General features: G+C 38.3%; 3 protein-coding genes across 3 annotated transcripts in view; 1 reads left to right on the forward strand and 2 right to left on the reverse strand.

Moving 5' to 3' along the window:
• Positions 1-848: 848 nt before the first annotated feature.
• LOC103524763 (putative homeobox protein Meis3-like 1) lies at positions 849-5,777 on the reverse strand. The gene is made up of 3 exons (XM_008489795.3): positions 4,948-5,777; positions 3,019-3,178; positions 849-1,015 (listed from the first exon to the last, which is right to left on the reverse strand). The coding sequence occupies exons 1-3, from the start codon at positions 5,037-5,039 to the stop codon at positions 935-937; spliced, it is 333 nt and encodes a 110-aa protein (XP_008488017.1). The 5' UTR covers positions 5,040-5,777; the 3' UTR covers positions 849-934.
• Positions 5,583-9,907, reverse strand: LOC103524764 (DNA cross-link repair 1A protein). Its single transcript, XM_026820059.1, has 5 exons — positions 8,278-9,907; positions 7,781-8,041; positions 7,182-7,221; positions 6,148-6,319; positions 5,583-5,618 (listed from the first exon to the last, which is right to left on the reverse strand). Exons 1-5 carry the CDS (start codon positions 9,881-9,883, stop codon positions 5,583-5,585), a joined length of 2,115 nt encoding a protein of 704 aa, XP_026675860.1. The 5' UTR covers positions 9,884-9,907.
• Positions 9,908-19,551: 9,644 nt separating this feature from the next.
• The window catches only part of LOC103524765 (large neutral amino acids transporter small subunit 1), a 38,899-nt gene continuing 37,747 nt past the window's right edge, over positions 19,552-20,703 (forward strand). The window contains exon 1 of the mRNA XM_026820060.1: positions 19,552-19,684. The gene's annotated coding sequence lies outside the window, so the exon portion shown is untranslated. The remainder of the gene's footprint in view (positions 19,685-20,703) is intronic.

Raw genomic sequence — 20,703 nt, forward strand, 5'->3', positions numbered from 1 at the left:
TCGCAAATCCTAACAGCGTATTGGCAATGAGGGCGAGATGGGATTTTTTCTCAAGAGGTTTGATAGAGGGAACTATGACTGCTAAGATCTTATCGTCCCGAAATCGAAGAGAGAACGAAGACAGGATAGGAGAGAGCCAACGGACGTTATCCGTTCAGGATAAAATCCGCCCCGGGTGGGAATCGAACCCGCGGCATAGGCTTACAAGGCAGACGCGCTACCAACCAAGCTAACTAGGCTGGTGAACTTTGACTTTAAGATTCGGATAAAGTAAATCTAAATCCTGTTGGAACGTACTTTACTGTTGGTAAAACTGATGTCTCACTATTTCTACTGATAACTGATATACCACTCTAGTACTTATTTAATGTTCAAATCCAAAACGCGTTCAAAAATTAAAAATGAAATGTCTGAATAATTCTGTCAATGTCGACTGAAAAAAAACGTCCCCCTAAAAATTATGTTTTTTCCTTTTTTATCACACCCGATATAATTTCTTCAAATTAAATTGATCCCAAGGGCAAGGAAAACCTAGACCCTTCAGAAATGGAGTGTACCTGAAGGCATGTGAAGTGTTCCAATCCATTCAACCTCGGTTTGGACCGGATTTCATTGTCACTGTATCTAAAAAGTCTTAACTCAGAAGTCGCCTACTTTTTACTGTATCGTTTTTCTTCAAGTGGTCTCAATTGGTAATCAGAAAGGCATACATAGGTTTCATCCCAGTCGAGGTATGAAATTTTATCCTCCACATTTTGTGAGAATTCTACCACAATAAGAGTACCTAGTAGTAGTAACCTACTAGCCTTGTCTTGAAGTAATGCGAAAGCGGTACATTTTTTTTTTTTATCCCACTAGTGGGGTAAAGAGACTGACAAGCACTTCTATCAACACTTTCCATCATCGTACCGAGTGTGTCTTTGGTAGATATGGACTAACCTTTATAAGATCGCCGTTTGAAATCTTTGCTGTACAACTTGAGTTTCCGCCTCCAGTTGGCAAACCAGTTGCAGATCTGAGAACAAATGAAACAAGATTGGTCAAATATAACAAGATTGAACAAATATAACAAACATTAAAGGCAATAAATGAACAAATATGACCAACGTTAGAGACAGTATAACTAGGTAGATCAGCGGTTCCCAAACTTTTACTCACACGGCCCTTTTCTTTTATTGTGAACGCTCCGCGGCCCTTTTACTGTATTTTATGTGATCTTTCCTGGGGTCTTGATGTCCTTCACGGCTCCCTCGGGGGGCCGAGGACCCCAGTTTAGCAATCACTGAGGTAGATAGTAGATGACAATAAATGGGCCTGTTAATGAGACTAGTGTGATAATCGAGTTGACGTCTATTTAAATCAAGGATGTCAAGTGTTTAAATCGGGTAGTGGAATGCATCTTGCATTTTATTTTATTTTTACATTGAAAACAACGTTTACATTGTATATGTTTTTTATGTCCATTGTTATGATGTTAATGTTATGCTGGATTCTATCTGATTCTTCATCAATAGGGGCACAGTGAGATTTGTATATAAGCTTACCCATCTTTTGGGACTGCTTGCCCCTACATCTAAGCCTCAGAGTGGGCTTTTTATGTATGGAGTTGAGCTATGGGCACGGTTAGCCCAGTGGTAAGGAGATTGCTTGCCATACAGAAGGTCTTGGGTTCGATCCCCATCATTGACAAATTTTCACTCGTATTTCGATTGCAAATATTTCAGCGGGTTACTTTCCGGTAGAGGAGGAGAACTATCGATAGCACTATCGATAACTATCGATAGTTTTGACTATCGAACGCTATCGATAGTTGAGGCTTGACTATCGATAGTGTTTTCGATAGTTTTTTTCTGCACATTTTTCGTTTTTTTGGGTCTTTTTAAAAGTGGGAAAAGTGAAAAAAAAAAAAAAAATAAAATAAAAAAAAATGTAAAAATGTAAAAAAAAAAAACATAGATGTATACAAATCAATGAAAAAAATTATATTTTGTAAAAAAAAAAAAAATAAAATAAAAAATAAATAAAAAAAAAATGTTGAAATAAAACCCTGTGACCTAAATTAATACGTGTACAGTTAATATTTTTCTTTAAATTAGGTTAAGTTAGGTCTTTTTGGGGGTTAAGACCTTTAAAAACAAGGAAAATATGTAATAAAAAAACTATCGAAAACTATCGATAGTTATCGATAGTTTTTTTGAAAACTATCGATAACTATCGATGGCGCCGACTATCGATAGTTCTCCTCCTCTACTTTCCGGTGTTCTCGTGTTGACCTAGTACCTAAGTGTGTGTGTGTGTATGTGTGTATCTTCTCGCCCATCTAATGAGAAACATGCTACGGAATGGGGAATTAGGCATCCGATGATGACACAGTCTACACTTTTAAGAGTTCGAAAATTTTTATCCATTCAAAATACTGGCTATCTTTTATTGTTTCCTTTTTTTACTTTCTCGACAGTTCTCCGAAAGTTGGCTTCATTTCTTGTCGAGTGTAGAGAGGAATTTTACAAATTTCCATTAGTAAAAAATTGTTTCTTCAAATTAAATTGGGCTCAAGGGCAGGGTAAACCTTTGAACCCGAGATCTCCGGCGTGCAAGCCTAGTGTGACGATACCTATACTCGCCCACGGAGGTTGCTCGTTTGGTGTGATCCTCTTACCTGCATTATGGTGAGTCCAGTTTCCTGCGCCAGCATGTTTTTTATGTCCATTGTTATGATGTTAATTTTATGCTGGATTCTATCTGATTCTTCATCAATAGGGGCACAGTGAGATTTGTATATAAGCTTACCCATCTTTTGATGCAGTTGCCCCCACATCTAAGCCTCAGAGTGGGATTTTTATGTATGGAGAGCTATGGGCACGGTTAGCCCAGTGGTAAGGAGTTTGCTTGTCATACAGAAGGTCTCGGGTTCGATGCCCATCATTGACAAATTTTCACTCGTATTTCGATTGCAAATATTTCCTACGATACCTATACTCGCCCACGGAGGTTGCTCGTTTGGTGTGATCCTCTTACCTGCATTATGGTGAGTCCAGTTTCCTGCGCCAGCATAATCTTCTCATAGTGATCAGGATAGGGGTAGTCCTTATGGTCCAGGAGCCAAGTCTTGAGAAACCGCTTGATATTTGGTGTCAGGAGTTGCTTGTCTTTCTTCCGATCTTCGTCCAGGTGATTTCTGAAACAAGGGAAGAAGGACCCCAATGGGAGAATTTAGTAGAAATTCCAGCAAACAAAGAGTTTTTTATTATTATTTTTTAATCCAATGAATCCGCATTCCACGGATTCAAATATCTGAATTCGATGGATTTGAAAATCCCATTCATTCATTCATAACTACAGATTTTCAAAATATTTTATTTTATCTTTACCCCTTAGGTCTGCGGACGTTTGTTTGTGGTGAAAAGGGAATGTTTAGACTGTGGGAGTAAAGAGACTTGTCAATCTCATTCTGGCAGTATCTAATCAGGGTATATTCTATTCTATGTCTGGGGTTGAATCTTTAGTTCAATCGTTCCCAGGAAAAAAGGCTTATGTTAGTAGCAAACATAACATAGGCCCCTCTTTCTAAGAACGATTGAGTTGTTTTTTGACAGCTTTTATGAGCTAGAGCCAGAGAAGAAAGATGTTACACCTACAAGTCTTAGGAAAATTCCTATTAAGGTTTTACGAGACCAAGTCGGTGTTTTTTACGCGTAATATTACGCGTGTCCACGATAAAATAAGTCTAAAGAAAGAGGTGTAAAAAAAGCAATTAAATTTGTTTAAATTACAAATACCTATCTACCTATGTCTCCAAGTATCCCGTTCTATCGAATCGAACCCCGTTGGTCGCATACAAGTTGGTCCCGTGTTTATGTCAGGAATATCATCTGGTACCAGAAAAATAATGCTATTTACTTTCCTTATCCTATACCTATAGGAAGGAAAGTAATGCAATCAGCTGAAATTTTCGATAGCCAGTTTTTAGTGCCATAATACGTTTGTGGTGTCTAGACTACCTACCTAACACTTTCATACATTTATGTAATACTCAACTCGTATACCTACAACATACAGAAGTTCTGTAATAGAACGAAATTCAAAAGAGAATTCAGGGAAATGGTTCATATCGTTCATTTGCTGTAGTATTTGTAAAGAAAGTTTTTAGCCCATTTTGGTACCCACTCTTCACTAGCACACCAGAAAGTAATTAAAACAGTTGCAAAGTAATGCACCCAAAAGTTACCCTTAGGTTAACCCTCTCTATTATTAGCTAACCAACCTCTTTGTATAGGTAAAGTGGTTAGCACGATAGAAGTTATTGGTTCGAATCGAGGTACCTAGGTATCAAATTCATGTTTTAATCGAAGAACAACTTTTGTAAGAAGCAGTAAGCAGTCATATGTTTAACACAATTAAAATTCTTAAATATGATACAATGTTCACACCTGCACTATATTACTGTACAATTATTACACCTGTAGTTAAAATATGCGAGACCTTGGTTGAACTTCCGGGGTAAAAGGGCTTTCCAGTCCCATTTAGTAAAAGCAACCTCAGTGGTGTAGTGTCTAGCACAGAGGTTTTTTTTTCCCCCCAAGAAGATGGCAGAAAGCCAGCCGTTCCGAGAACGAACCTTATCCGTAGAGGATTCATATTGTTCATATTTTGGATAAAGTTCGCCTCGGCCGGAACCCGCGACTTACCCTGCAAGCTAACTAGGCTTGCACAATGAACTTTGAATCTGGACATGGGTGGTTCATGTCAAAATCAAATTTGGCCTGGGTATTTTATACTGGGGGAGCGACAGTAGTTGTGATCAATCATTCATGATATGTTAATTCATGAATGATTCCTATAAACAAGGTAATAATAATATTATAATTATTATAATTCCTATAAACAAGATATAATAATATTGAGAACATGTGTGATTCTGAGTGAATCACACAAATTACAACTTACTTGTTTTTCACTCTCTGCGATGTGCGAACGTCAAAACTGTTACTGATGATGGACATTCGTCGAAACTTGGCTTTCTTCATGTTGAAATGCATTCTCGGGAACTAAAACTTTCGGGTAACTTCTAAAATGAAATGTGCGAGAATTTGGGGCCGATTATAACAACATGGGTTTCAGATTGGACACTGAAGAAAAGGGTCGATTTTTTAAATATTGCTAAAGATCTCAGTCCTGTCAATCTTCTAACTATTCCCAAAAACTTTTGGTATTCACTCAATAAAAAATTAATCACATGAAAATATCTCACTTTATTACATCACATGTGTGTCAAGTTGTGTAAAAACTTCACGTTGTACTTGGATGGAATTCTCGATTGTTTTTAGAAAGCTTGTTTGTTTATCAAGTTGAAATATTACAGAGTCTGAATTCGACCAAAATTAATCACTAAAAAATGTGTACTTAATTAATTGAAAAATTGTCAAAATATCTCGTTCTTCACGTTATTTTTTCGCGGCGAAAAAAACTGTGGACGCAATATTTTTTCTCCGTCACAGCTAGAGAGTCGAACAAAAAACATTAACACTCACGTCCTCGCCACGGTTTATTATGTGCTTTGTGTGTAATTACTCAGAGGTTTTTTAATGACACAGGGAAAAAAAACACATGAGAGTTAACTAGAAACATAAAAAAATAAAAAGAGAATTTGTTTATTCAGTTCCGAGTTGATAAGAACCAAGATGGGACTCGGGTCATATTTTTTTACTTTTATCGGACTTCGAAATGCCTTGTGATTGGTTGTCAGAAGCACACAATGTTCAAACCGTTGACAAGTTGCGAGCGTTTTTTACTTGTGTGGAAAGTACATAACACTTGTATTACATTGCGCTGCGAGAGTGTAATACTTGTTTGTGTTTTATGGTATTGTTTTTTTTTTTCTAAATTTAGTATTTCAATGCTCCGCGCTTAACCCTTTAGTTTAAGGGCTTTTACGCTTTTGTCGCAAATCCTAACAGCGTATTAGCAATGAGGGCGAGATGGGATTTTTTCTCAAGAGGTTTGATAGAGGGAACATATGACTGCTAAGATCTTATCGTCCCGAAATCGAAGAGAAAACGAAGACAGGATAGGAGAGAGCCAACGGACTTTATCCGTTCAGGATAAAATCCGCCCCGGGCGGGAATCGAACCCGCGGCATAGGCTTACAAGGCTGTAGGACTCATAGTATCTCTTCAGATGTTTTATTTCATTGAGTTTGACCATGCTGATCACATGAAGTTTGGCTTGGTGAGCACTGTCCACTAAGGAACTGTTGATGGTGTCATTCTTAAGAATGTTCAGGATTTTCCTCTTGAAAGATTCCACATAGATTTTCCATTTCATACCGTTCCCACTTATCGTCAGTTTCATCAGCCTGATGGAAAATGGAGACATGAAGGAGAATCTCCTTCGAAATACGAGTACAATCATGTCGATGGTGGATATCGAATCCGTGACCTTCTTCCTGACTAGCAAGTGCCATTACCACTGGAGTAATCGTACCCTCAGCTAGTCTACTGGACTTGGAAGATAGCGAGTAGCGCGTCTACCTTGTAAGCGCTAGGTCGCGGGTTGAGCGAATTTTATCCTAAACAGATAAGGTTCGTTCTCGGAACGGCTAGCTTTCTTCTATCCTGTCTCCCTTCTCTCTTCGCTTTGGGAACGATAAGACCTTAGCAGTCACAGTTCCGTCTATCAAAATTCTTTAAAAAAAAAAAAAATAATCATGAAAAAAATTGTGCCCCCTAAAAAATAACACCGTTCACTTTTCTTCTTCCCTACATCAGGTAAAAGTGGTATTCAAAAGAGTGGGCATGACCATGCTGTGCACTTTCACAGTACACACAATCTGTTTGTATCTAAGAAACTTCATAAATGTACACAGCTCAACGAAACTACTGTGTTCACTATAGGGGACTTCATACACACTTATGTTATTAGTTATTTGTTTAATATTAATTTTGCTGTCAGTTTTTCTTTCATCATACACCCAGCCGGTTGGTTTGATGACAACAAGTCTGTCATATTTGCTCTTGTAGGACTCATAGTAACTCTTCAGATGTTTTATTTCATTGAGTTTGACCATGCTGATCACATGAAGTTTGGCTTGGTGAGCATTGTCCACTAAGGAACTGTTGATGGTGTCATTCTTAAGAATGTTCAGGATTTTCCTCTTGAAAGATTCCACATAGATTTTCCATTTCATTTTCTCCAATATAGAGCTGTATAATTTTTCTTTCCCTGTTAAAATAGAAAGAGGAATACAATACAGTTTATAAAATGAAATGATTGTTATTCTAGTAAAATACTTTATTTTAAGGCCTCCCTGACAAAACATCTGGAAGAGAACACCTTATCCAGGGCCATTTCCAGGATTTTGTTGGGGGCCCCCTGGTCCCCAAATTTTTGGACCTTGTCGTACAGTAAAGGAGAAAAATGAAGCTTGAGGGAGGGCCCAGCCCCCCCCCCCCCTCCAAATACCGCCAAATACTTTATTTTAAGGCCTCCCTGACAAAACATCTGGAAGAGAACACCTTATCCAGGGCCATTTCCAGGATTTTGTTGGGGGCCCCCTGGTCCCCAAATTTTTGGACCTTGTCGTACAGTAAAGGAGAAAAATGAAGCTTGAGGGAGGGCCCAGCCCCCCCCCCCTCTCTAAATACGGCCCTGCCTTTACCAGCCAATAGAGTAGGTATTGACCTGAAAATAGAACAATCTTTTTTATTTTATTTTTATATATTAGAGTGTGCCAACATACTAGAACAATCTTGATTTTTATAAATAACAAACACATACATACCTATAGTATATGATCCACATACATACAAGGTATTGGGATATTTCTGATGATTCTCCTCCACTGTTTTGACTAGATTATCAATGACGATTTTCTGAGTTGGAAAAGTATGGCGGGGATCACAATAAGTGGTATCCAAGTAGACCTTGTCAAAGTAGGTGTTCTTGAGAATATCAATATTTTGCATGGATTCATCTGCTCTAAAATCTCCTGTATGCAAGTAACTATTACCATGCAGGGTTTTGAATACAAACATGAGGGCTCCTAAAGAGAAAGAAAAACAGCATTGATTTTTTTATTGACTTAATAATAAATCAATGAACTCATGTCACATGCAACTAACTGGATTTAAATTTAAATATTTCCTTGAAGAGAAGAAATAATAATGTTACAAATACAACCCAACACTTTTCTAGTTTAAAATATGTACTTACAGGTTGAATCTGATTTAAAAATTTAAGTATAGCAGTTAAATAAAGTTATAAATAATTTTGAGTTACCTGGACAATGGTTTGCATCTAGTGCTGTCACCTCCACCTGATTGATAATTTTTGTCTCTCCAACATCTATGACTCGAATATATTTAGCATCAATTTTGATAATAGACTTGAGTAACTCCCCAGTGATACTGGAACAATGAATTGTTTTACTGAAATTCTTTTTGAGTCCCATATAATGATCAAAGTGGAAATGTGACAAGAAATAGTTGTTCTTATTAACAACAGGACCATTCTTGAAACCATCAACTACAAAATCAGTGTCTGGTATGAGCTTGTAGAATGGAGCTCTATCAGTGGAAGTGTATCTTGCTTCTGTAGGTTCATTGTAACGAGATGTAGGTTTCGTATTGGCTACTTTTGATTTCCCAGTCTGTTGTCTGTTGCTGAGAATTTTCTTCCATGCTTCAATGGTATCAACCTGTTTACTCTCTTTCTTAATGTCTTCACTGAGTAAGATTGGATCATCTTGTACTTGTTGCTTCTCATTTGAAGATTTTGAAGACTGACTGTCATCTTGTTCAAACTTTTCTGTGTACAAAATTTCACCTGTTTCTGAATTGATTTCACAATCATCATCTGAACTCTCAGAAAATTGTAACTGTGGTTCTTGAATCATCTCATGAGGAGAGTTTTGAGAAGCAGAGATTTCTTCATGTTTTACCTGAGACTTGAAATAATCTTCTGGGCTTGTACCTTCTATCTCTTTGAAGTTTTGTGTCATATATTTGGTTGGTGTTGGTAACTGGCTATACTCTTGTGAGGAAAACTTCATGGGTGAGATGTCTGTTTTTTCTTCTTTGAAGTCCTGGCCTAGGTATCTAGTGGGTGTAAACTCTGTCTTGATCATATCATCATTATTAGGTTGATCATCTAGATCTAACTGTTCATGATCTGACATGACTTCCACTAAATGTTTAGTTTCTGGTGGTGTTGAAAACATTTCTTGACTGTTGGAATATAAGAAATGAACAAATCCATCTTCTTTATTGTCATTCTCCTGAGTCTCCTGGCTTTGGCCGAATGGTTCAGCCCAGATACTGGAACCAGTATCAGTTTTAGGTTTAATGGAAGACGTCTGAGTATTTAGAAATAGTACACCACTATCACAGCTGTCATCTTCACTTGTGGAGAAAATTTTACGTTTATTTCTAGCTTTTTCTGCTTTTGGCTTTTTTGGTTGGCTCTTATCTTTTCTATTAGTTTGACTTGATGTTTGTAAGTCCTTGATTTTAGATGTTCCAGGTTTTGTTGATTTGAAATCATCATCTGAGCTATCATTATCAGTTTCTTTATGTTTCCTCTTGTTAGTTTGACTCTCTTTAGTTTTCTTCTTTGGACTAGGTGTTGTCTTCTTTCTAGGACTAGCTTTGGCCTTTTTAGGGCTGTCTTTGACATCCTCTATGGTATCCTCTTTAGAAGTATTCAAATTCAAGCTCCGATGCTGAGCAAGTGTCGCATGAGTAAAGTCCCAGTAGTGATGAAAATCTGAACTGAAACAATCAATCCCACTCGGACATTCTTGTGCTTGGTCCCAGGAATTCTTCTCGCATCTCATCAGATGCATGTCCCCACTGATCTTCAGAAAGTGTAGGGGAATTTGACACATGGGGCAGAAGTTCAGCTCACTTGACTGCAAAGACAGGTTTCTACATTAATAATAATTAAAAAAATGAAAAATGGTGATTGGTATGAGATCGACGGATACTTTGTTATCTACAAAAACTAAGTCATTGTGACTGGGTTCCTTAGAAAGTAGAGATTTTTTCTAATTATATATGTAATTAGTCAAAGATGTTCTGTTTCCCATAATATGTATGAGACCGTGATTAGACTGCGGGGGTAAAGGGGCTTTTCAGTCCTATCCCAGCAGGATAAACAAGGTATATTTATTCTAGTCTACTTCCCAAGGTTAACCGTCATCATTGAGCTCAAAATATTCTACATAGCTGGAGGCAAACTCTTTACACCCCTAAGGTGTCAGAGTTCTACCACTACACAACGCCCTCTAGGGGTCACTCTCAGCAACCCTGCCTATTCTGAGCAAACGAGGCTAAGATTTCAGCGGCCAAAATCTCGTCACTTTGCCTCACTTCATCCAAGTGAACATCACAGTAGCCTCGCTGTGCGTTTGGAGAGGGCCGAGTCTCGAACCTATCTCCCGGACTAGAGAGTCTTTCGTATTGGTGATCTCCTGGACTAACAGAGCCCACACTGTCCAGCGTACTTCCTGGACTAGCGTTGAGTCTGTCGAAATACTTGTCACCTGGAGTAACAGAGCCAATCCGTTCCAAATACTTATCGCCGGGACTAACAGGTCCCAGCCGGTCGAACCTATAGGGTATCTCGGGAGCATCCCCATCCAGCATTTGCTTCACTCGATCACTGTCCCAAACATACTTGGTATAGCATGGGTGATACTTGATGGAGTCAAAGGTGGAAATGCTCTTCAGCCACTTGAGTAGCATGAGGTCTTTATTCTCAATGCCTAGGTCTTCTTGGGGACGCCAGAGTTTGGGAGTTTTGGTGGCTGGTTTGTGTTTGATCTCAGAAGGTGTGTCTGAGCGGCTGGTTGCCTGGGGTATTTCTGGACCTCGCGCGTTATTAGTCCAGTCAGTGTCACCTTTGTATTGACTCTCCGCTGAGTGTTTATCCATGAGATTGCTGTTCCCAGGATGGTTTGGGTCCATGAGATAGTTGCTGTCGATGGCATGGTTAGGATACACGCTTTCCGGCTGATATTGGGTGGTTGTGTTCTGATGTCGGGAAGGACTGGAACTCTGCCAGGAATAGGGTGACCTATGATGTGTTGTATCGTCAGAATCCTCCCCTAGGTCATCCTCGTCAGTTTTGTCTTCTGAAGCTGAAACATAAAGTTTGGTTTCGTCAGTAAATAATTTCTTCAAACGTTTGTGGTGTCTAGAGCCTAAATCAAATGTTTCAGCCTCTGGTCCGCGTTAGGTGTGTTGGGAGGTAGCGCGTCTCCCTTGTCTTGTCGAGGGTTCGAATTCCTGCCCGGGGCTCTTTCTTTCTCTCCCTCCCTTTAATTCCCAGCGCACATTTGGTATTTTGGCATCTCCACTAAAAATTAGCACTACCAACCTTGTTCCAAAGAGGGCTAAGCCTGAATATTGTATAGAGAAGGTAGTTTACGAGTAATATATGGAGTAATAGACTACCTATATGTACATACTCGTAGGTATATAGGTAAGTATATAATTATGTAGATATAGAATTATGTATGTAGAACATGGAGGGCTAACAAAAAACACATAGGGAGGGAGTAAGTGAGATGCAATCGTGAAAACAAAGATAGGAATAGGAAATCGAACCCCGTTGGTCGCATACAAGTTGGTCCCGTGTTTATGTCAGGAATATCATCTGGTACCAGAAAAATAATGCTATTTACTTTCCTTATCCTATACCTATAGGAAGGAAAGTAATGCAATCAGCTGAAATTTTCGATAGCCAGTTTTTAGTGCCATAATACGTTTGTGGTGTCTAGAGCCTAAATCAAAAATGTTTCAGCCTCTGGTCCGCGTTAGGTGTGTTGGAGGGTAGCGCGTCTCCCTTGTCTTGTCGAGGGTTCGAATTCCTGCCCGGGGCGAATTTTATCCCAAACAGACAAACAAGGTTCGTTCTCGGAACGGCTGGCTTCCTACTATGCTGTCTTCCTTCTCTTTTCGCTTTCGGGGCGATAAGACCATAGCAATTACAGTTCCCTCTATCAAACCTCTTTTTTTTAATTTAAGAAAGGTTTTTATTTGTGAATTTACTCTGTACCAAATACATAAGACCTTGTTTAGACTGCGGGAGTAAAGGGACTTTTCAGTCTCATTTCGGCAATATAAACAGGGTATATTCTATTCTATTTTATTAAAGAACTGAAAGTGGTGTGATGTTCACACCAGATCATTTTTTTTCTACAATAAAGAGAATACTACATGTGTGCCATGAGGTTTATGAAGCAAGTGCTCTCAACCCTGCCTAGTTCGTGACAAAAATACATATCGGACCACATGACAATAGTATTGCGACCACATGTAAAGGACTTGGAAACAAGTGTGAACTGAATATGATTAATTAAAAAATAAAACTAATACGGCGAGGACTTGAAGTTTCTTCTGTTTATTTAGACTCTTTATTGCTTATAATTCAATAGAATAATAATGTTTTATTGTAATATTATGTTACAAGGTGCTTATAATTCAGTGTACACAAATACAAGAAATTACAAACAAGAGGCGAAATTATTGCCTGGGGCAATCTCTACGGATCTAACATTTAACATTTGTCTGATGTTATTGGTGGATGTGACAAAAGTACATGTTTTTCTAATACAAAATTAGAGGAAAGAGAGAGAATAAGAGAAACAGTGAGAGAATGAGAATGTGCGAAAAGAGAGAGAGAATCTATTACTGTTATTAATCTTATTGGTGGATGTGTCAAAAGCACCAAAATTTCTCAAAGAGCTTTGATAGAGGGAACTGTTACAACCGAAGTCTTATCGTTCCCACAGCGAAGAAAGATGGGAAGATAGGATAGGAGAAAGTCAACCGATGAAGGATAACGCCTACAAGTCAGGAGAGCTACATTCTAAGTCAAAATTGTAAATGCCTAATTTAACACCAAGGTTCCCCCATAGAAAATCTGTGGCTAACCCGATGAAACAGTAGTTAACTTTGGGAATCGAACCCGGGACCATCTGCATAGCAAGAGAGCGCGTTACCACTTGAAAAACTGCGCTTTGATCTGGATCAAGAGCGTCTTATCACAATTCTATATCCATTGCATTCGGAATGGTGTAAGTTGTTTGATTGATTATCGCCATAAACCCGCGAGTATTAAATGAATTTGTTCATAATGACGTAGCAATCCCGAGACCCAGGCACAGAATTATTTAAGGCCAGCCACTCACTATCAGGTAGACCTGACAGGCGGACGTTCGCCAGATCTACCTGATGAGCACACACCACCATCAGGTAGACCTGACAGGTACACCTGATCAGGTCCGCTTGTCAGGTCTATCTGATATCTGATGAGCACACTCACTATCCGGTATGAGAGGCGGACCTGATCAGGTGTACCTGTCATCTCTACAGTAGTCTATCCGCTCTTGTCCTATCCTATTGGAACTATAGAATTATCTCTCTCTCTCTCCTTCTTTCTCTTTGCCCTTTTGGCACATCCACTAATTCAATACATCTCTCTCTCTTCCTCCCCCTTTATTCTGGCCTGAAGTTAAGCCGACATTAACCTGCATTCAATTGAGCACAATACGACCAATAGGTAATTGATACAATTATTGTATATAAGATGACCATGTTATGATTACTAGGTAGCTAACTAGGTACTTATGTACTTGCATTTAGATATCCATATGTATATGTAGGTACATAGGTATAATGGGTACCTATTGAAGAAATGTCAATTATCCTAAATATATACTCTATACCTATACTTGGAACCTTGTAGAATGTATATTAATTGCTTACAAGTGTTGGTAAGCTTCACAGGTACAATATTGTATACAGTACGTCCCAATAAGGTCCTTCCTTACACCCTGTAATTTATCACTCCGTTCCTCCTATTCAAATAAACTATTCACCTTTAATGGTTTTGGTATTAAAAAAAAGGTTTCATAGAGGGACTGTAACTGCGGAGGTCTTAAGCGAAGAGTGAAGGAAGACAGGATACGAGAAAGCCTGCCGTTCCGAGAACAAACCTTATCTGTTTAGGATAAAGTTCTCCCCGGTCCGGGAATCAAACCCGCGACCTAGCGCTTACAAGGCAGGAGTGTTACCCTCTAAGCTAACTAAGCAATAATGTGTTTAAAAATAAACTTGATGTGGATATTGAAATGTGCTTATCCATTTGATACGACTACGAGTTTTTGCTGACGAGGAAAAGGGATGTAGTTGTAGACTGGTATCCTAGCTTACTATGTATTTATACCTACATATCTAGCTTACGTACTACCTACATATCAGCAAATCAGTCAAGTCAATTGTAACTGATGTAGCTACTGTTTATTAAGTTTTTTTTAAAAAAAAAAACACACACACACACACATATATGAGTCCTTTTCAAGAAAATTCTTTGCAAATTGTCTCGTATCTGAGTTGTGAGTGTGTTTTTTTTATTGATACAAGTATTGTATATAAGATGACCATGTTATGATTACTAGGTAGGTAACTAGGTACTTATGTACTTGCAGATATCCATATGTATATGTAGGTACATAGGTATAATGGGTACCTATTGAAGAAATGTCAAGTATCCTAAATATATACTCTATACCTATACTTGGAACCTTGTAGAATGTATATTAATTGCTTGCAAGTGTTGGTGAGCTTCACAGGTACAATATTGTATACAGTACGTCCCAATAAGGTCCTTCCTTACACCCTGTAATTTATCACTCCCTTTCTCCTATTCAAAACTATTCACCTATAATGGTTTTGGTTTAAAGAAAAAAAAAAGTAAAAAATAGGTTTCATAGAGGGACTGTAACTGCGGAGGTCTTAAGCGAAGAGTGAAGGAAGACAGGATACGAGAAAGCCAGCCGTTCCGAGAACAAACATTATCTGTTTAGGATAAAGTTCTCCCCGGTCGGGAATCAAACCCGCGACCTAGCGCTTACAAGGCAGGGGTGTTACCCTCTAAGGCTCTAAGCTAACTAAGAAATAATGTGTTTAAAAATAAACTTGATGTGGATATTGAAATGTGTGGATATTGAAATATGAAATGTGTGATATCCATTTGATACGACTACGAGTTTTTGCTGACGAGGAAAAGGGATGTGGACTGGTATCCTAGCTTACTATGTATTTATACCTACATATCTAGCTTACGTACTACATATCAGCAAATCAGTCAAGTCAATTGTAACTGATGTAGCTACTGTTTATTAAGTTTTAAAAAAAACACACACACACACACATACATATGAGTCCTTTTCAAGAAAATTCTTTGCAAATTGTCTCGTATCTGAGTTTGAAATTCGGCCTTTGACCAGTCTGATACCTACCCTAACTAAATACGATAAAAATTGTAATATTGTAAATGAAGTGTAGAGATTGAAGAACACGTTATAAACTGCTTGAATTGACTTTCTTTTTAGCAGACACCACTAAAATTCCAGTGCAGTAAAAACATGTTTTTGAAGGGAGCATATTAATGAAAATGTTTATTCCAATTACGAGAGTAATCAGTGACGTAGGGTAACTGGAAGCTCTTCTCTTACCTTCTAAATCGGTGTTTCAAACTTCATCAGGTAATTTTAGCACATCCACCATTTAACTTCTTCTTTGTTTCTCTCTCTCTCTCTCTCTCTCTCTCTTCCTCATTTCCAATACCTTCTAGTCCAGAAATTCACGCTCTGACTGTCTGATGAGTGGCGGAAAAATCTTCCGACTCAGGTCTTCAGACCGTCTGAGAGCTAGGTTGGAACGAGAGTGGCTGACGCTCCATTTATTTCCAATTCGATTTAAATACCCATATTCTAGTATAATACAAATCCTTGAGTATTACACTTATAGGTACCACACCTCTGAATTACATTCAACATGTGTTGTCCTAATGTTTCCTTTTCCTTCCGTTTTTGGAAGTAGGTATCTTCCATTGTAATACAAATCCTCAAGTATTACACATAAACCACACGTCTGATATGCATTCTACTAATTCAATAACACATGTGTTGTCCTAATGTGGCGTTCAGTTCTTGTGTGACAACAAGGGGGTAATCTATTTGAGCAATATGACAACAACATGTTATGGAACACATGGATAGGTATGTCTCATGTTTTATTGGACATGTTTTGTGCATGCTAATAAATTCATTCAAATGTTGTGATATGCAGGTGCTTTTTCTCCGTTCCCCTAAAATTGATTAGATCGCGTAAGTTAAACTTCCATTTTGCCAGCCCAGCTTGGAGGCTAGCGTGCTGGTCTTTTAAGAGTTAAGTCTGGGGTTCGATTCCAGCCGGGAGGTAACTTTATCCTAAACAGATAAGGTTCGATCCCGGAACGGCTGGCTTTCTGCTACTCTGTATTTTCTTCCTTCTCTCTTCGCTTTCGGGACGATAAGACCTCAGCAATTACAGTTCTCTAAACCAAACTTTTTTTTATCTAACTTCCTTTTCATCGGCTCTTTCCAATGTTTCAATATTTGTTGCCAAAACAACGACATGCTTGCGTGGTCCGTACTCGTATGGTCTATCTCTATCTACTTCATATTACGTAGAATTTTGCCTACAGAAGGAATTTGGCACCGATTTTACCACCTACATGTTTGAAGAAAAAAAAATTAAAAAAAAAAAAAAAAAACGGCAGGAAAAGGGAAAAATGGTTCCTTCCTCCAAAATCCTAAAAAAATTAAAAAAAAAAAAAAAAACACGTCAGGAATAGGTAACATGTGTTCCTTCATCCAAAATCCTCAATTTGATGATTAAAATGAAACTGTGTAATATGTGTTATATGTGTATGTCTGTACGAGTAGTTAGGTAAGTTATAAGAGCGTCAATTCGTCAACATATTGCACAGTCAGTACACAGCAGAAGCACATTGCAATAATAAGGAAAGTTAAAATGATGAATAATAATAATTTGAAACCGACTTTCCCCTTATTTTGTAGTAGAAAACTCGGTGCTTCTGGCACATCCACCAATATTAACTTTTACGGTATACTTAGCTTATGGCACATATTTCTCAACAGGAAATTCTGAAATTTGCCCATAAAATTAATTGTTGGTGACTGACTTCTTTAGGGTTTGACAGAGGAGATAAACCTTCGGGGTCAAAAAAGTTGTTTCATGTTAACGACAGCAAACTGATGTCATTATTGCAAGTCAGAACAGAAGTCATGCGAAAATTTCGCCGGGTCAGTGACCTCCTTATCACCATTATTGTGATAATGAAGATAAGGAATTGTGAGTTACAGTGTGTGGACAAAACCAGAGATGTAGAAGATAGCTCAAACTGTGGACTCAAACTGTCGGCTAAAACATTTGTTTAACTGCCCCTTAAATACAACATCACTAACTCCTTTTAATCTGTGGACAAATCCAAAGGCCGTTGTAAGGTTCCTGAAACGCCATGAGCCCCCCTGAAGCAGCTGAAATTGTTGGAAGATGGAGAGATTACTACAACAACAACAACAACAAGATCGCTCGAACTGTGGGCTTATTGGGCTACTTTAAAAACAATCCTCAGCTGACGTCCAAACCCTTTCGGTTAGTGCAAAATACATGTTTTTATTACGTTAAACCCCCAAATATTTGATAAAATAGTTGTTGTCCTTTCAGGAAAACGGAACCGATTCCGATGTCGCGCCATCTTTGGATTTCCTATGGTTTAGTGCAGGCGCCATTTCATCAGTTTCCAAACCGGAACCGATTCCGATGGCGCGCCATCTTGGATTTCCTATGGTTTAGTGCAGGCGCCATTTCATCAGTTTCCAAAACGGAACCGATTCCGATGTCGCGCCATCTTTGGATTTCCTATGGTTTAGTGCAGGCGCCATTTCATTAGTTTCCAAAAGGGAACCGGTTCTGTATCCGAAGGTTTTCCGAAAGGAAAATATGTACACCTAAAGTCTTTATATTAGTTTTAGTCGATCGACCTTGGTGAATTGTAGTCTAGACTCACCTTTAGGTACCTATATGGTATAGGTAGGTATAGGTTATAAATACGAGTAGGTATGTATTTATTTACCTAATTGTAAAACAATCAGGTATACATAGGTTGGTTAGGTACGAATACGTCCCTATCTACGGTAAACAATGATTACAAGCTTACAGCGTGCAGTATTTCGATGAGAATGCATTTCAAATGAGATTTGAAACTCATTTATGGAGATATTATATTATTACGTAGGAATCCGCAATTCCCGATTCACCATTTCTGCATGGATTGACCGAGGAAAGGTCTTGTGAAAAGGATTGTTCTTTGGGCTGTATCCGCTTTATCATCTTGTAGGATTCGTTCAAACTTCAAACCCATGTTATTAGGAAAATTATAGATACTTACCTATTTAAGTCTCCACCTATTGAAATTCAACAATTTAATTTAATTACTTTTAACTCCTGACGTTTGCAGTCCCACTTCCTACTCGGTTGTTTCTTGAACGAAATTCTCGACTCCAAAGTTCACATTATTCTAGGACCTAGGTGTAGGTACCTGTACCTAATGTACATTTGACCCAAACTGTATAACCGGATTCCCTGATACTCATTCTGTACTTAGTCCCCAAGACTTTGATCTTTTGAGTTACCCTGTCTTCGCTGTACAGGTAAGAAATTCTATAGGTCCAAATGGTAGGTACACATAAGTCACGGGATTACCTTTTCTTATCAATAACTACCTACTAGCTTATCATTCGGTGACAAGGACCGAGGGATCTATGTAATTCAGTTTGAGTGACAATGTCCTGTGAGTACTGATGATGGACATTCGTCGAAACTTGGCTTTCTTCATGTTGAAATGCATTCTCGGGAACTAAAACTTTCGGGTAACTTCTAAAATGAAATGTGCGAGAATTTGGGGCCGATTATAACAACATGGGTTTCAGATTGGACACTGAAGAAAAGGGTCGATTTTTTAAATATTGCTAAAGATCTCAGTCCTGTCAATCTTCTAAACTCATAGTGACGTAGCAATCCCGAGACCCAGGCACAGAATTATTTAAGGCCAGCCACTCACTATCAGGTAGACCTAACAGGCGGACGTTCGCCAGATCTACGTGATGAGCACACACCACTATCAGGTAGACCTGACAGGTACGGCTGAAAAGGTCCGCCTGTCAGTTCTACCTGATATCTGATGAGCACACTCACTATCCGGTATGTGAGGCGGACCTGATCAGGTGTACCTGTCATGTCTACAGTAGTCTATCCGCTCTTGTCCTATTGGAACTATAGAATTATCTCTCTCTCCTTCTTTCTCTTTGTACTTTTGGCACATCCACTAATTCAATACATCTATCTCTCTTCCTCCCCCTTTATTCTGGCCTGAAGTTAAGCCGACATTAACCTGCATTCAATTGAGCACAATACGACCAATAGGTAATTGAAAATGAAACTGTGTAACAAAACTGTGTAATATATGTGTATGTCTGTACGAGTAGGTTAGGTAGGTAAGTTAAGAGTGTCAAATTGGTCAACATATTGCACAGTCAGCACACAGCAGAAGCACATTGCAATAATAAGGAAAGTTAAAATGATTAATATCTAATAATAATAATTTGAAACCGACTTTCCCCTTAATACATATAAGTCACGGGATTACCTTTCCTTATCAATAACTACCTACTAGCTTATCATTCGGTGACAAGGACCGAGGGATCTATGTAATTCAGTTTGAGTGACAATGTCCTGTGAGAATCATCTTCCTAGTTCGCCCTTCGCCTGGCGTAAGTACCTTCAACAATTTATTTCCTTACTTTAAAACCTACATATTTATTTAAATTCTAAGTTTCTAAGTCAATATATATGTAAGATTTATTAGAAAAGTCGTGCGCTATTAAAATAAAGACAGTCTAAAAAAAAGCACTACCTAGATACTTATTTTTACTTTCCTTATCCTACAGGAAGGAAAGTACAAGTAATTATTTAATTTAAAATGGATTATCTTCTCTCTCCTCTGATTTATAAAATTAGAAAAGTTAGAAAAAAATCGGTGATTTTGGCACATTCACCAATAATGTTAACTTTTCTCTAATCGCATATTAGAAAACATGGTGCTTTTGGCACATCCACCAAATAATATTAAGTTCTCTCTCCTCTAATTTTGCATTAGTAGATAAACGCGGTGCTTTAGACACATCCACCAATGATACTAAATGCCCTTTCCTCTAACTTTATATTAGAAAACTCGGGGATTTTGACACATCCACTGATAATACTAACTTCCCTTTCCTCTAACTTTATATTAGAAGACTCGGTGATTTTGACACATCCACCAATAATACTAACTGCCCTTTACTCTAATTTTGTATTAGAAAACTCATCTGTGACTTTGACACATTTACTGATAATACTAACTGCCCTTTCCTCTTAACTTTATATTAGAAAACTCTGTGATTTTGGCACATCCACTAATAATACTAACTGCCCTTTGCTCTAATTTTGTATTAGAAAACTCGGTGCTTTTGACACATCCACTAGTAATATCTTTGTAGTAGAAAACTCTGTGATTTTGGCACATCCACCAATAATGTTACCCTCTCACTCCTCCCTCTAATTTTGTATTAGAAAACTCGGTTCTTTTGACACATCCACTAGTAATATCTTTGTAGTAGAAAACTCTGTGATTTTGGCACATCCACCAATAATGTTACCCTCTCACTCCTCTCCTCTGATAACGTGACATGAAACCCGAACTTGACCTTCGTCCACTTTATACACCTGAAATACACCGGCCCTTAATCAG

Source organism: Diaphorina citri, unplaced genomic scaffold, assembly GCF_000475195.1.
Source record: "Diaphorina citri unplaced genomic scaffold, Diaci psyllid genome assembly version 1.1 scaffold118, whole genome shotgun sequence".
NCBI lineage: Eukaryota > Metazoa > Arthropoda > Insecta > Hemiptera > Psyllidae > Diaphorina > Diaphorina citri.